Source organism: Rhincodon typus, unplaced genomic scaffold (assembly GCF_021869965.1).
Source record: "Rhincodon typus isolate 14 unplaced genomic scaffold, sRhiTyp1.1 hic_rhity00002986, whole genome shotgun sequence".
NCBI classification, from domain to species: Eukaryota; Metazoa; Chordata; class Chondrichthyes; order Orectolobiformes; family Rhincodontidae; genus Rhincodon; species Rhincodon typus.
Window position 1 is genome coordinate 1077 of NW_025968624.1, and position 17138 is coordinate 18214.

The 17138-nt window shown below is 43.5% G+C and overlaps 1 protein-coding gene across 1 annotated transcript; it reads left to right on the plus strand.

The window, feature by feature from the left end:
• Positions 1–440: 440 nt before the first annotated feature.
• LOC109931162 (oligophrenin-1) lies at positions 441–7836 on the plus strand (the record flags this gene model as incomplete). The annotated part of the gene is made up of 5 exons (XM_048593509.1): positions 441–545; positions 2018–2147; positions 3399–3499; positions 6053–6135; positions 7758–7836. Coding segments are annotated over 5 exons (498 nt in total), but the record flags the coding sequence as incomplete, so codon positions are not given.
• Positions 7837–17138: the final 9302 nt, after the last annotated feature.

The following is a 17138-nucleotide window of genomic DNA, read 5'->3' on the forward strand; positions in this document are numbered from 1 at the left end:
ATTAGAGAATTTGAGGGCCAAGGCTACTGATCGACCTGTAAGCAACGAAAGGTGCTCCTCTTAAACTGGAGGTGACTTTAGTCAGAGCAACAGTTCATTGTGGGAAATGTGTTAGACATAACAGCAACATGTTTTAACTGTTCCATTAATGCTGATAATTGGATGTAAGGCAGAAAATTCTTGCAGCCTCTGCAAATCCTAATCCACCACTTTCCTATGCAATGATAATATTCAGCAGTCTTTGTGGTTGAATTGGTGGTACTGAGGCGGGTGATACAAGGTCATGGAAGCCTTCTGTCTGACTGAACAATGAAGGTCAGACTCCTCCCCCTCGATGGGTAAAGTAGGTCTGAGGAAAGCTTCCTATTTCTCTCGCACCCGCCTCCCCACTCCCCAAATCCCAGTCCGAGTCTTCATTGCTGTCCCTTTCTTCCCTGCAGGTGTTGGCATTCCTACATGGGCTGCTCACATTCCATCATCTGACCTTTGAACTGACTCAGGATTTCATGCCCTATAAACAGCAGCTTCAGTTAAGCTTGCAGCACGTGAGTTCTGTTCTGATGTTTACTTCGGGCCAAAAGTTAGAGGATGGGCACTGGGGAGCAGGGCTGCGTGGTGGAGATTGGAATTGACTGGTTGGGCCAGGTTCTCACCACTGACCCAGATAGATCGAATTGAGAGAGAGCGTGACAAGGTAAACCTGCTACGGAATGGAGTATCCTTTTGGAGGTAGAATCAAAGCAGTTTGGGAGTAGCCTTTAAGGTGGCTGTGTTCTGAAGTGGTCTGATTAAAAGGCCCACCTTGGATCTTTGCAAGTATTTTTCCAGGTACTTGGTTTCATTCAAGGCCCTCTGCCCCATCTCCACCCCCCCCTTCCCCTGCCCATTACCTCATTACTTTCCCACTCTGACCCCATGCCACATCCATTTCCACTCAAGCCTCCCAGACCATTCCAAAGGCCCCTCATACACTTGATGCCAACTTTTGGCTTCTTCAATGTCCAGTATACACTATACAGAATCAAGGACTCCTATATTATTGGTGTGGGTGAAACTGCTTAGAGGGAAACACCCATCTGTAATTTTTTGAAATGAACTGGTGTTCCTACAATCCTCTAAAGAAGTACCAATAACTCCAGCTTTAAGAACTTGATGCCGTGTGCAAATAACCATTGAGACACTGACAAAAGAAATCACGGAGAAAAATAACATCATAACTGCATGGAGATGTCGGTCAACATTTCCCTTTTGCAGGCAAAGTTGCTCTCGTAATCCTTATATAAGAACCTGGGCTCTCCTCCAAGCCTTGTTATATATGAATCCTTCTGAGTTGGTGAATATCTGGTCTATTGTGGACTAACCCAGATTGTCGTATAGCCCCCGGTAACAGGAATAGAAATTTATTCTTTCCAAACTTGATTTCTCCAATGTTCTTCCTGGTTTCCTGTATCTCCCACCTTAAACCTCTCTGCCTGCCCACTTCCATCTTCACCTTTGAAAAACTGCAATCACATTATTTTGCCCAAAAGACTTGCTTCCTTTCTGTGCCCACAGTGAATCACCTTGGGCTGTATCCATCTATAAGAAATACACACCAATGTCTCACGCTGATTGAAATGAATCTAGCCAATAATCAATAGCAGGTTGATGTTGAAACAATCCCTGTAAATTTATTAAATGTTTCCCTTATTTTGCTAAAAGAATCTACCAGTGGAACATGTCCACTGAACTCTTCTAAATGGTGGTTCTTCAGAGAATTTACAAACGATAATCCCACAGCCACACAAAATTAAAAGAGGACCATTTCACAAAATCCGTGATGGTGCATCTTGCCCTGAGCGCACGTCCCATATTTTTCATTCTCTAGTCTGTCTTGTCAGCTGTTCGGAGTTGGTGTTTCCTGCTCATTTCAGGAACATGATCTATTCCGAAACAGCTCACTGTCCAGCAGTGGGCAACAGGGTAGAGTTATGTTGAGTCTCTGCGGGACCTGAAAGGGTCTTGGTTGTTTTCGCAGACGAGGAATCACTTCATGGGCACTCGAGAGGAGATGGAGGATCTCATGAAAAGAATGAAAGAAGCTCCACAAACCTGCAAGCTACCAGGACAGCCCACCATTGAAGGCTACCTCTACTCTCAGGAGAAACGTAAGGAGCAGAGAGATCCCACTGAGACTCCAGATTTGTTTCTGCTTCTCCCTTCTACTAGTTGCAGATTCTAGAACACAGGGCCTTAGTCGAAGAATTAGGGCCACACTGTTCAGGAGAGATGTTAGGAAGCAGTTCTGCACTCAAAGGGTGGTAAGGGTTTGGAACTCTTTCATAAACAACAATTGATGCTGGATTAGTTGTTAAGTTAAAACCTGCTTCACGAAAATGTATCTATCTCAAAGGTATTAAGCGATATAGGCCAAGGTCAGTTTATATGGATTCAAGGCACAGATCAGCCATGATCTCATTTGAGAGGTGGAACAAGGTTGAGGGGCTGAATGTTTGTTTTTTTTTTATTTTCTGAATTGCTTTATTTCGGTCACTGCCAGGTTGAGTTTCCTGAAATTAGCTGTTCAGAGTCATGCTGTTCAACTTTCGAGGTCTTTGACCTGAGGTGTGAAAAAGGCCTGGTTTTGATGAGATAACAGTGTGGAGCCGGAGGGACACAGCAGGCCAGGCAGCATCGGAGGAACAGGAAAGCTGACGTTTCGGGTCGGGACCCTTCTTCAGAAAAAAGTTTTCTGTTGTGTTCCTCCAACTCCACACTTTGTTATCTCTGACTCCAGCATCTGCAGTCTTTCTATCTCCCTGGTTTTGATTATGTATCTTTGGGTGACCTTACCATGTGTCTTGGTGCCATCTAGTGTCTTGTTGCAGTATTGCAGCAGTTTGGTTATTCTAGTTGTTCCTCTGTACACAGGATCCAGCTGGAACTTCACCCTTTCCTATCGGCTGCATATCCAATTTGCCTGTGGGTGGTAAAGTGGAGATGTATAGCTAGGTTCCTGCATAGCTTTGCGCAGAATAATACTCCTCCTTGGTTCCTTTTAACTCTTTCAGTGACCTGAGTGCTGCAAACTCTGACCACACCAGGATTTATCCTCTCAGAAAATCATCTGATGAATGTTTTATTTGACATTTAAGGCGCTGAGGGAGGGCATTTGATCATTGTGTGACCCTCTAGGGTAAAGGTGGTGAGGGTTCTGGGGAAGGAGGAGGGTTAGATGTGGTGAAGAAGGGGAAATTTGGTCAAATTGGCTCTTAGCTGAGCTAGAGCAGTATTGGTAGAAAACTGAGCGTATCTTGACCACTTGTTGCTGAGGGAACCTGATATAAGTTAGGGATGACCAGACAGATTTCTATTTGTGCAAGTTTTTAAAAAGAAAATCTATTTTTGACTCTCCACAGGTGCTCTGGGATTCTCCTGGGTGAAATACTACTGCAAATATGTGAAAGACACCAAAATTCTAACCATGATCCCATGTGATCCAAAACCTGGGGTGAAGCAAGTGAGTAATTTTTATTTATTCATGGGATGTGGGTGTTGCTGGCTGGGCCAGCATTTGTTGCCCTTCAAAAGGTAGTGGTGTGCTGCTGCCTTGAACCGCTGCAGATTGTGTTGTCGCTAGACTCACAAGGTCATTAGGGATGAAACTCTAGATTTTGACCCAGCGACACTGAAGGACCAACATCATATTTCCAAGTCACAATGGGTGGTTTGGAGTGGAACATGCAATTGGTAGTGTTCTCGTGTATCTGCTGCCCTTGTCCTTCTAAATGGAAGTGAATTGTGCATTTGGAAGGTGGTCATCAAAGGCTGGGTGGTTTGTGTCTGTGCAGCCAAAAACCAATGGGCCACGTGGCCACTTCCAGTACCACAAGCTTCCTGTGACTTGAGTTGATACAGAGTTTGGCTGATTTAAGGAGAATGTAACAGACGCACTGAGCGGACATCTTAGAGTTTATCCAGCAAGGCAATATGGGTAGACCTCAGGAATAAGAAAGGTGCACTCACTATGATGGGGTTATATTAAGGCCTACCAATAGCCAGTGGGAAGTAGAACAACAGATATGTAGACAGATCGTGGAAAGATGTAAAAATAACAGGGCTGTTTTAGTAGGTGATTTTAACTTCTGCAATATTGGTTGGGACTTGCTTAGTGCCGGGAGCTTCAATGTTAGAATTTGGTTCATCCAGGGGAGTTTCTTGAAACAGTACGTAGATAGTCCAACGGGGAAAGGACCATACTAGATCTTGATTTTGGGAATGAACCTTGCCAGGTGATTGAAGTTTTAGTGGGGGAGCATTTTGAGAACAAGGATCATAACTCCATAAGTTTTAAGATAGTTCTGGATAAGGATAAGACTGGTCCTCAGGTGAAAATACTAAATTGAAGGAAGGCCGATTATGACAGTATCAGGCACAAACTGGCAAAATTAGATTGGGGGCAGCTGTTTGAGCGTAAATCCATCTCTGACATGTGGGAGTCTTTTAAAGACCAGTTGATTAGAACCAGAATGTTCCTGTGAGGATGAAAGATAAGGATGGCAAGATTCGGGAAGCCAGATGATAAGAGAAATTAAAAGGTTAGTCAAAAAGAAAAAGGAAGCATATTGTAGACAAGACTCTTGAGAGATGTAAAGGAAGCAGGAAAGAACTTAAACAAGGAACTAGGAGGACTAAAAGGGGCCACGAAAATTTTCTCGGCAGTAGGATTAAGGAGAATTGTATAGTTTTATTAGGAGCAAGAGGGTTGTTGTCCACTCCATTCCTGTGTTTCTGCTGAAAACTGGGAATCTGTTGCTGATTGGTGGCCCTTTTCCATGCAGAAGACAGAGGAGCAAGGTTCACCATGTGTTGGAAAAAGAGCTGAGGAGAGCCTTTGGCAGAGCCCCAAATACAATAGAGACTCCTGTGTGGGAGTGTGAGGGGAGGGTGGTATGTATGCTAGGGGGAAGGGGCAGTTTGGATGGGGGCACAGGGAGAAGGAGGTGGGACATCCCACCACAGCAGATGGCAGAATTTGAATTCAGTAAAATATCTGGAATTAAAAATCTAATGATGACCATGAATCCATTGTCAAATGTCAGGAGAACCTATCTGGATCACTAATGCCCTTTTAAGGAAGGAAACTGACATCCTTACCTGGTCTGGCCTACATATGACTCCAGACCCACAGCCATGTGGTTGACTCTGAATTGCCCTCTGGGCAATTAGGGATGAGCAATAAATGCTGCCTAGCAGCAATACCCTCATCCTGTTAATTTAAAAAAAAAAATTGCTTGACCTGTCAATTAGTGACATGCTTAGCACAGCCGATGGAGTCTTTGGCCTTATCTCTGCTTGGGCTTTCTGTTGTCATTCTAAATGCTCTGAGCTTCCAGTTCTAGGCTATTGTCAAAGCTGACATTCATCGCTGTCTCTTCTCCTTTGGGGAAACCTGAGCACCCATCTCTGTGATGTGAGCGAATGGAGACTTTTCAATCTGTAGATCTGTCCATTATAATTAGCTTGGTCCACTGATGGCTATTTTCCACCACGGTACCCTCAAAAACATCAGGTTCCATGTCACATTACTCCTCTGCTCACTGGACCTATACTGGCATTCAATTTATCAATGCATCCTTGTCCTTTTTTCTGAAAGGGAGGAACTGCTCCCTATCTCTTCTAGACCCCCCAAGAAAGCTGAGCTCCTTCAATTCTGGGCATCCCAAAATATTTAATGTTCATTTCTCCACCACTGGCAGCCTGGGCTCCAATCCCCAGAATTTCCTCCCTCAACCGCTTCCCTCTTTCAAGGTCCTGAGGCATCAAAGCTTTTGGTCACCCATTCTAATGTTTCTTTGGTCTAGGATTGATCTTTGTCTCGTTATGCTCCTGTAGAGTGATTTTAGCTGCTTTTTTTGTCAGCTACATGAAAGCTGTAAGTTGCTGCTGCAGTGTCAGCTTTGGACTTTGGACAGAATACAGCCTGTTATTTGGGTCCTCAAGAAAATATTTCAAACACTGAAGTGGACTATTCGCCTTTGTAACCTCTTCTGCATTATGTACTTTTCTCTAGGAATTCAAGCTGAAATCCTGCGTTAGAAGGAAATCGGAATCCATCGATAAGCGATTCTGCTTTGATATAGAGATGTTTGAAAGGTAAAGGAACGCCATGTAAAGAAGCAAAATACTGCAGATGCTGGTGATCTGAAATAAAGAACAGAAATTCCTGGAGAAAGCTGGCAGGCCCGGCAGCATCTGTAGATTCTAAAGAATAGACAGACCAGGTTTGAAATGTTAACTGTTTCTGTCTTTACAGCTGATGCCAGATCTGTTGAGTTTCTCCAGTATTTTACTTCAATGAAAGGAAAGTCATTGACTGGAGCATAGACTGGGATAGCACCTGAAGGTATTCAAAGATTATCAAGAGCGATATGCTATAATCAGCAATGGCAATGGAATAATTAACACGTTCAACAGAGGTTTTGACTTTGTATTATACCTTCTTTAAGCCTGTAATAGCTGTGTTGCAATGATTACTGAATCCTACATGAACACCAATAAGCAAAAATGCTGTACGAAGTGTTGATAGGAAGAGTATTGTTTAATTCCTTTTTGATTCAAGACCAGGCAGATAAATGTTATGCAATCCCTCATCTTTCCTGGCTCTGTGGTTGAATAAAATATGACTTGCCATTTTTCTTTTTTGTTAGTAAATGTGGTGTTTAGTCACTGAGACATTTACATGAGGCTGCAGATTTTCTTCAATAAGAAAACAAGTGACACAAAATAATAATTTCAAAACCGAAGATATATAAATAACTACGAGAGCTAGAATGATTTCAACACACAGCAAAACCAAGTTTCAACCTGTTTTCTGATGCTATCTATCACAGACTCCAGCCCAGAGAAATTACCTGTCTGTCTCCACTCTTTTTAGGGTTCTATTTAAACGATTCCTGATTGTTCCTTTGCTGTGGACTGTGAAGATGAGTCCTTTCAAAATCTGTTGACAAGAGCTTTTCATAAGTCTGAGAGCCTAAACTTTCTCAACTGTCTGATAATCTGCAGGTTTCTCTCCCTGCTTTGGAAGTTTAATAAACTAAACTCTGCTGTGACTTGTTCCCTGAACTGACCCGATTAATCTTTCCAGGAGAGAAACTAAACTTGCTTCTAAACTCAATATTTGTGCCTTCTGAATTGTATTTAAAGCAAAAAAAAAGCCTTGCTCCTCCTAGGATCTCTTGAACTAAAAAAACAAAGCTGAGGGCCCTGCAGATTTACTCTGCCTGTCATAAACCTAATAGTGTAAACATCTTTCCATAACTCTATTTAAGACCACAGGGGTATGCAGTCACCTGCTCGCTGACAAACCATTGGATTTAAGTCATTGTTTTAGAAGGACCTGCTGACCTTTTTCCAAAGAAAACACTTACTGAAGTAACAAACACCCCTCTATTTTGAAATCCAAATTCCAAAAGTGATAAACTTATACGCCCTTCATCACATCAGAGTTCAACCTACCGCCTCTGGCAATATTTATCTTTCGTCAAAATCCGATCAAAAACAGAACATTGTTTAGCTGTTTGTGGGATCTTTCTGTGCAATAAATGCCTACCACATTTCTTACATTTGCAGCAGTGATAGTGCTTTACTGAAGTACTTCATTGGCAATTGAGAACTTTGTGAACTATCTGGGGGTTTTGAAATACATGAAAGCCAGTCTTTCAATTTTGTTTTTCCTATCTCCAGTAAATTCTGAACAAATCTCCCTTTCACAGGCAAGGCCCTGTCACACTCCAAGCGCTCTCAGAAGCCAACAGAAGCTTATGGATTGAAGCAATGGATGGCAAAGAACCAGTGAGTATCCTGCTATATTCTGTATGCTTTTCAGTTTGTTTTAATAAACATTGCCTCTCCATGCCACTTTGCCAGGCAGGAAAGCACAAAGATGTTCAGAATCCCTCCCAGTGCTGTTGGAATTCCAGCTTTCCCAACCAGAATTCAGTTTAGATGCAAGTTTACTTTCTCGCTCTTAGGAGGACTAATCAGGGCAGTTTGGGGAACAAGCCACCTCAACAGAATGGTTTAGTTTGTGAAACTTCCAAATCAAGGGGGAGAAATCTGCAGATTATTAGAGAACTGAGAAAGTTTAGGCTTTCAAACTTGTCAGTCAGTAATTAAATAACATCATATTTGACTTTTGACATTACAAATTAGAAGGGATTTCACCATTATTAAGGCATTGTTTAGAATCCCTTAACTGTTCTTTTGTGATCACAATTGCCTACTACAGGCAGTCAACTTTCAGTCGTAATTTTCTGGTATCGAGTTTAAGATGCAACAGTGAATTAGTCATTAGGAGGACGTTTCACTGATCCTGAAGGTGTTATGTAGAATGGTGGAAAAGGGGTCACTAAGATTGAAGTGGTGTCTTTGTCTTTGTTCTTCCCTGATGTTGGGGAGGGTCTTCTCCCAAGAAGATAGTGGCTCGTTCCCCTGAATCCTCTCCCTCCTCCCTTCTCTGCACTTATCCCTGCTGATGCACACTATTCTGTGCAGGCAGTCTCTGCTGTGTCAATCACCTGATGACCACAGGCACCTATTCATGGTGCCAGTTTTTCCCCGTGCCTACCTCCATTTGAATGTTAGTTTTCATTCATTTCAAGGACAAAACCTTCCTTCATTGAAACCATGGGTCTCATAATAGAATCATGTGGCGCCTGATAAATCTTTTAATTTGCATTTAAGGAAGGCCAGTTACTGCTGTAACATGGTTACACAGGAAATACCAGATATGGAATACTGGGAGAACTCTTTTAAAGGTGACCCGAATTTACAGCATAACTGTATCTAACTTGGATCCGGCACAACCATGGAGTTCTGGTGGAACAAGCTCAAAGGACTGGTGTGATCCAGTACTTGTTTCTTTTGCTTTCTTGCTGCTTGGTATTAAGTTCTATTCAGGGTGAAGCTTCCAACTACCATAAATGTATTTCATTACGAAAACGGCTCGTCCTTCACATTAAAAACAGGAAAAAAACATCTTAAATTCCTTGCTACCAGGTTGAGGATTAATAACAATTGTACCTGCTGTCTGCATGAGATCATAGAATCCCTACAGTGTGCAAGCAGGCCATTCAGCCCAATGAGTCGGTGCTGACCCTCTGCAGAGCATCCTACCCAGATCCACCCCATTCCTGTAACCCAGCATTTCCCATGGCTAATCCACCTAACCTGCACAGCTGGGAGGAAACCTGACACGGGGAGAATGTGCAAACTCCACACAGACAGTCACCTGAGGCTGGAATTGAACCTGGGTCCCTGGCGCTCTGAGGCAGCAGTGCTAACCACTGAGCCACTGTGCTCCCCTCCACCCCACTATGGGAGATGGGAGGTGACAGAATCATTTCCCTTGTAGCTCACTTCGTGACAAAGCTGAACAGAGTTCTACTTCTTGCGTGACATCCACCTTTTGTGAAATATCGGGGGCAAGTTTAAGTAAACCTTCTGAGGAGGTGAGAGTCGGGATTGAATGGAATGCTGGTTCTGCCAGCCCAGTTGTTCCTGATACCACAGGAGTCCATGTCGAGTAGTATTGAGGGAGGCCAACTTTCCACTGGGAATGTTGGGTTAGAATGATCCCTGTAGTGTCAGCAAGCCATTGGATGCCACTGCAGTCTGTACTGGGTGCTGGAGTACAGTTGCATTGAACTGAGGCCCCTGGACTGTACACTAACTCCACCATCTGGATTCCTTCTGTTTCTCTCGTGAAATCAATCACGAGCACTAACTCTGGTCGGGCTACAATCTATTTAAAATGTAACTAGGTCTGACTGAACTCGCATTTAACCAGCTGCAGTGAGCTATACAAAACCAGAAGGCAACCACTTGCATGGTTTTAAGGAGATGAAGCTTTTCTTAGCTATTTTTCAGTTTGGGCTACTTATCCCAGCACTTCCTCCCCTTTGTGTTTTATCACACTATCTGGGTTTTGAACAAAATCTGCAATTTGTTTCCCATTTCCCAGCCCAACCACCCCCGCCCCCCACTTATTTTGTGCTACTGCTTCTAATCTATTTATTTTAATAAACTTCTGCCCAAAGTGCACGTTCATTAAATTTCAACTGCCACTGATTTGCCTCAATGGAAATCTTCCTCTGACCTGTAACAATGTAGTCAGTGTAAAGGGCAGTTCTACACTGAAGCCCTTGCCAATATTTATCACTCGACCCCTTGCTTTTAAGCTGATTATCTGGTCTTCAGGACATTGCTGTTTGTGTCTACTGCTATACTTGAGAGAGACAAGTTGTATGAGATGCATACATTGATCCTCACCCAGCTCTTGTGTAAAGCTACACTCTGAATTCCATTCCAAACTTTGTATTTCCATAGCACCTTTTTTAATGCTGTGAAATGCTGCAAGGTGCTTCACAGAGTATCATTGACGAATGGTTGGCACTAAGCAATTAAAATTTAGTGTGCACAACAGGATTAGAGAAGCTTGTGTAATTATGGGGCTGGAGGGGCATAGAGTTTTGGGAGGTGAGTTCTTTCAAAGCTTTGAAATGGCATTGCTTCCTCACTTAAACAATCTGATTCAGTGACCATGGGAGCGATGGGTGAGCAGGACATAGTAAAAGTCCTTTTTGAATTCATGCAGGATATGGGCATTGCTGGCTAGACCAACACTTATTGCCCATCCCTGGCTTCTCTGGTGGTAGTGAGCTGCCTTCTTGAAACGTTGTAGTCTGCGTGCTGGAGGTTGACTCAAAATACCGATGGGAAGGGAATTTCAGGATTTTGACCAGTGACACTGAAGGAACAGCAATATGTTTCCAAGTTTTTTTTATTGGGGAGGTGATGGCCAAGTAGTATTAGCACTAGATTGTTAATTTAGAGACCCAGGAAACGATGACGATGAAATTGTTGCCAATTGTCAGGAAAAACCCATCGGGTTCACTAATGCCTTTTAGGGAAGGAAACTGTCATCCTTGCTTGGTTTGGCCTACATGTGATTCCAGGCCTACATGTGATTCCAGACCCACAGCAATGTACTTGACTCCGAACTACCCACTGGGCAATTAGGGGTGGGCAAGACATACTGGCCTGGCAAGTGATGTTCACATCCTGTGAATGAATTTGAAAAAAGAGTCAGGATGGTGAGCAGCTTGGAGGGGATCTTGTGGCTGGTGGTGTTTCCATGCATCTGCTGTCCTAGTCCTTCTAGATGGAAGTAGTCATGGGTTTGGAAGATGCTGCCTAAGGATCTTCTGTGAGTTTCTACTGTGTATTTTGCAGAGAGTACACACTGCTGCTACTGAGCGTTGGTGGTGGAAGGAGTGGATGCTTGTAGATGCGGTGCCAATCAAATGGGCTGCTTTGTCCTGGATGGTGCCAAGCTTCTAGAGTGTTGTTGGCGCTGTTCAAACCTTTGGCTCCATCTTGGTTTTGTAACAATTGACGACAATAGATCGGTCTTGTTTTTAAAATTTTTTAATTGTTCCAGTGACAACAGTGTGCTGGTGATTTTCTTAGTGTTATTGAAGCTGCGCCCATCCAGGCAAATGGGGAGTTTTCCCCTTAGTGCTTCCTTGACACATTTTTCTGATGTAACTCTACTAATTGGTGTGACTACAGTGTGAAAACTTGGCTGTGGTAGAGAGAGAGAGAGAGAGAAGGGGAGTTATTGGTTTGGTTTAGTTGGGGGTGATTTCAAATAGCAGTGATACAGACACAAAATGAAACCCCTTTCTATTGGAGGCTGTGATGATTGCAATAATTGGACCTCAATTGTCTTTGGATTAAAACACGCAGCAGGCAAACAAACAAAAAAAAACCACACCCATTTTAAGGGGCTTTTCAGCCAAAGTGGTCACATCTGACTCTCCTCTTTGTAGTTACCTTTGCTCCCTCCGAGCTCCTGACCCCAACAGCCCACAGTTCATAAAAACCGAAAGAACTGTGGATGCTGTAAATCAGGAACAAAAACAAAGTTGCTGGAAAAGCTGTTCAAACACCAGGAGTGACAGTGAAATTAATGTCAGTGCTTTTACAGTGTCTGCAGTTCTTTCGGTTTTTATTTAGAATTTAACTCACTGCCACATCTCTTCCAGGCATGCCCACCTTGAAGTAGTTCTGCTCCTCTCTCTGATGGGATTTCCGTTCCAATCTTCTTGCCCACCGACATTAATTTCACTGTCACTCCTGGTGTTTGACATCCCTCCTAACGTTCTGTTCTCTGATGCTGAACGTTCTGTACTCTGCAAAGGCCTCAGCTTTATTCCTCTGCATCCCCACCTTAACGAATTTCGGGCACGACATGACGTCAAACTCTTCCGCTGTCTTCGTAGTTCTGAGGAAGGGTCACCGGACCCGAAACGTTAACTCTCTTTTTTCCTTCACAGATGCTGCCAGACCTGCTGAGCTTTTCCAGCAACCTTGTTTTTGTTTCTTTAGCCCACAGTTCACACATCTCCTGTAGGAGATGTCAAAGTGGGTGTCTGTGAACTGTATAAATCGCTGATTGTAGGTTAGTTTAACTCTGCCTTTATTGGTCCTTGGTTAGCTTCCATCAGGTTTAGAGATGCTCAAAATAAAAAGAAATGTTTTTGAACAGGAGGAGGTCTGTCTGCTTGACTGTTTGTTTTGATTGTGTCCGTTCAGACCTTTGGCTCTGTCTTGGTTTTGTAACGATTGACAACAATAGATCGGTCTTGTTTTCAAAATTTTTTAATTGTCCCAATAACAACTGTGTGCTGGTGATTTTCTTTTTCTTACTTTTTGCTTTTTTGGACTCTAATTTTCCCTTTTTGAGGCTAAATATAAACATTGAAAATCATGATTTAATAGAAAAAGTGCCAACACGATCCATGAAAGATCCTTCTCTATGCTGTACTTTGGCTCATTGCATTGCAGCTATATTTAAGGATGTTGTTCCCATTCTTGGTCTCCATGTGGAGGATGTGGGTCATATAAAACTCTGAACTAGACAGGCAGACGCAGGCCAGATTTTTGGCCATCTCAACCGTACATTCCACATCAGCGCTTTCTCTTGACTGTGTAGTCAGTGCCACTTCCCCTAAACACAAGCTTTTAATACGATGGTCTGCAGATCAACAAATTCGCAGTGACTGGCAAGCAAAAGCTGAATCACGAGAATGAGGCCACTCTGCTCCTTTAGCCTGTGCTGGCTGGAGAGCACTTTGCAAAAACAATTAGTTTCACCTCAACGTCCCTTCCCTTAGACCTGATATTGCACCAGCCCCCCCCAACAATTTCCCTTCCTGGATTGCGCTGAAAAGAGAAAATGTTGTCAGAACTTTTTAACAACTTGGAGGCGTACAGGAGCGGAGAGTTCTAGTTGGTAGGCAAGTTGGCTCCATTTGGCCTGTGACATTTGTCATGGAGAAATCGGTTGGGGTTTCCAAGCTCCTTCAACACAGTTGAGTTACCAACCAATCAGCATACATTCCTCCTGTTGTGGAACTTGTTGAGATGGTTTAAAATTTGACATTCTTGCATTTGTCCTGATGAGTGCAAGACAGAAAACTTAACATTCTGATTGGGTGCCTTCACTCAGGGAACTGGTGAATTTTCAGTATTCCAAACTTTAGTGTTTAGTGTTTTCCAAACTTTGGTGTACCTCAAGGATCTGTTTTGGGGCTACTGCTGTTTGTCATTTTTATAAATGACCCTGGATGAGGGCATAGAAGGATGGGTTAGTAAATTTGCAGATGACACCAAAGTCTGTGGAGTTGTGGATAGTGCGGAAGGATGTTGCAGGTTACAGAGGGACATAGATAAGCTGCAGAGCTGGGCTGAGAGGTGGCAAATGGAGTTTAGTGCGGAAAAGTGTGAGGTGATTCACTTTGGAAGGAGTAACAGGAATACAGAGCACTGGGCTAATGGTAAGATTCTTGGTAGTGTGGATGAGCAGAGAGATCTCGGTGTCCATGTGCATAGATCACTGAAAGTTGCCACCCAGGTTGATAGCGTTGTTAAGAAGGCGTACGGTATGTTAGGTTTTATTGGTAGAGGGATTGAGTTTCGGAGCCATGAGGTCATGTTGCAGCTGTACAAAACTCTGGTGCGGCCGCACATGGAGTATTGCGTACAGTTCTGGTCACCGCATTATAGGAAGGATGTGGAAGCATTGGAAAGGGTGCAGAGGAGATTTACCAGGATGTTGCCTGCTATGTAGGGAAGGTCTTATGAGGAAAGGCTGAGGGACTTGAGGCTGTTTTCATTAGAGAGAAGAAGGTTAAGAGGTGACTTAATAGAGACATACAAGGTGATCAGAGGATTAGATAGGGTGGACAGTGGGAGCCTTTTTCCTCGGATGGTGATGGCTAGCACAAGGGGACATAGCTTTAAATTGAGGGGTGATAGATATAGGACAGATGTCAGAGGTAGGTTCTTTACTCAGAGTAGTAAGGGCGTGGAATGCCCTGCCTGCAAAAGTAGTAGACTTGCCAACTTTAAGGGCATTTAAATGGTCATTGGATAAACATATGGTTGATAATGGAATAGTTTAGGTTAGATGGGCTTCAGATTGGTTTCACAGGTTGGCGCAACATCGAGGGCCGAAGGGCCTGTACTGCGCTGTAATGTTCTATGTTCTAGTGGGAGTTGGAAGGGGTTCTCCTCTGCGCTGTATAAAAGCAACAGAGTACAGTGGTACTGGAATTGGAAACAAAATTGTCACATGTCCCTAGGTACAGTGGAAAGTTTTGTTTTATGTGGAGTACAGGCAGATCATACCATACAAAGTGCATTAGGGTAATAGAACAGAGCGAGGAATACAAAGAGTGAGATCAGCGTTAAATTTAAAATTTAACAGGTCCATTCAGAAGTTAAATAACAATGGGGAAGAAGCTGTTCTTGAGTCTGTTGGTACATGTGTTTAAGCAGCAATAACCTGCTCAGTGATGCCCAGTTTAGGTTCCACTAGGTTCACTCAGCACCTCACCTCATTACAGCCTTGGTTGAAACATGGACAAAAGAGCTGAATTCCAGAGGTGAGAGAGATAGCCCTTGGCATCAAGGTCACAGAGCATGACATCATTTAGGAGCCCTAGCACAACTGGAATCAATGGGTATTGGGGGCAAATCTCCACTGGTTAGACTTATACTTGGCACATCGGAAGATGATTCCAGGACATCTCTGCAGGAACTCCTCAGTGTAGTGTCCTAGGCCCAACCATCTGCTGCTGCTTCATCATTGACCTTTTCTCCATCATAAGGTCAGAAGTGGGGATGTTCACTGATGGTACAAATGTTCAGCACCATTCACACTCCTAAGGTACTGAAGCAGTCCATGTTCAAATATAACAAGGTCTGGACAAGATCTAGGTTTGGGCTGAAGAGAGTGAAATAACAATTGCACCACACAAGTGCCAAACTATGACCATCTTGGATAAGAGACAATCTAATCACCACTCCTCAACACTCGATGGTGTTACCATGACTGAATCCCCTCACTATCAACATCCTAGAGGTTACCGTTGAATGAACTGGATTAGCCTAGTAAATTTAGTGGCAACAAATTCAGGTCAGAGACCATAGAATCATAGAACATCTACAGTGCAGAAGGAGGCCATTTGGCTTATCAAGTCCACACTGACCCTCCAAAGAGCATCCCACCCAGACCCAGCCCCCTACTGTATCGTATAACCCCACATTTACCATGGCTAATTCAGCTCACCTACACATCTTTGGACTGCGGGAGGAAATTGGAGCACCTGGAGGAAGCCCACACAGACATTGAATATGCAAACTCCATGCAGACAGTCTGCCGAAGCTGGAATTGAACCCAGGTGCCTGGCACTGTGGGGCAGCAGTGCTAACCACTGAGCCACTGCGCTGCCCAGGAATCCTACAGTGAGTAGCTTCCCCCTCTGACTTATGGAAAGCCTGTCCACCATCTACAAGTCAGGAGTGTGATGGAACACTCCCTGCTTGCATGGATGAGTGCAGCCCCAAAAACACTCAAGAAGCTTGACACCATCCAGGCCACTTGATTGGCACCACATCCACTCCCTCCACCACCAAAGCTCAGTAACAGCAGTGTATACCATCTATAAGATGCACTGCAGAAATTCATAAATTTCATCAGACAGCACATTCCAAACCCATGACCATTTCCATCTAAGAGGACAAGAGCAGCAAATTCATGGGAACACCACCAGCTGCAAGTTCCCCTCCAAGCCACTCACCATCCTGACTTGGAAATATATTACTGTTCCTTCATTGTTGCTGGGTCAGAATTGTGGCATTCCCTCCTTAATGCCATTGTGGATCAACCTAGAGCACGTGGACTGCAGCAGTTCAAGAAGGCAGCTCACCACCACCTTCTCAAGGGCAACCAGGGATGGGCAAGAAATGCTGGTGTAGCCATTGACATCCCCAGCCCACAAATGGCTTAAGGCTAACGCTGTAGAGAAAAGGACAATCCCTTATTTAAATATGGTGAACAAATGCTGCTTTTGAACTGCAAAGTGAGTTTAGCCGTGGACTTGAATTACTTTTATAATCCAGATGATGAGATTCTAGCCTACGCTTCAGAAGCAGTAAGTCCTAACATGCACATGTTGTGAGATATTTGGGAACCCCTCTTTGCATTGATGTAAAATACCTCCTAAATCTAAAAAAAAGTTTCATGGTGCAGAGAAAGCAAATCCAAATGTTACAATGTACGAAGAAACTGGAACTGTCGGTGAAATCTGGATCAGTCTCCACCCCCTGGATGTCAGGTTTTGGACCTCATGAACCATGGAGTGAGATAAAAGGGTCTTAAGTCTCTTCAAAGACATTGCATTTATATAGCACCCTCCCAGGATGATACATGTCCAATGAGTTTAATGCAGTCCTGTGTTTGTGATTAAATTCTAATTGTGTATGATTTGGAGACAGTGTAGATTTTCTGAATTCAGCTTATAGAAAATTTAAAGTAAGCGCACTCTGAAGACAATGTACTGTGTATTTTTTTTCAAATCTGTGTTTTTCTGGCCATGCATGTTTAATGGGGACCAAAGCAATGGAAAATGCAAATCTTTCTGTACTTTCCATGGCCACTAGAGGGAGTTTTGTTTTATAACAGGACCTGTGAAGGGGCCTGTCAGATTGCAATTTCAGCTGGGGAGCCCTGATGCAATGTCTGA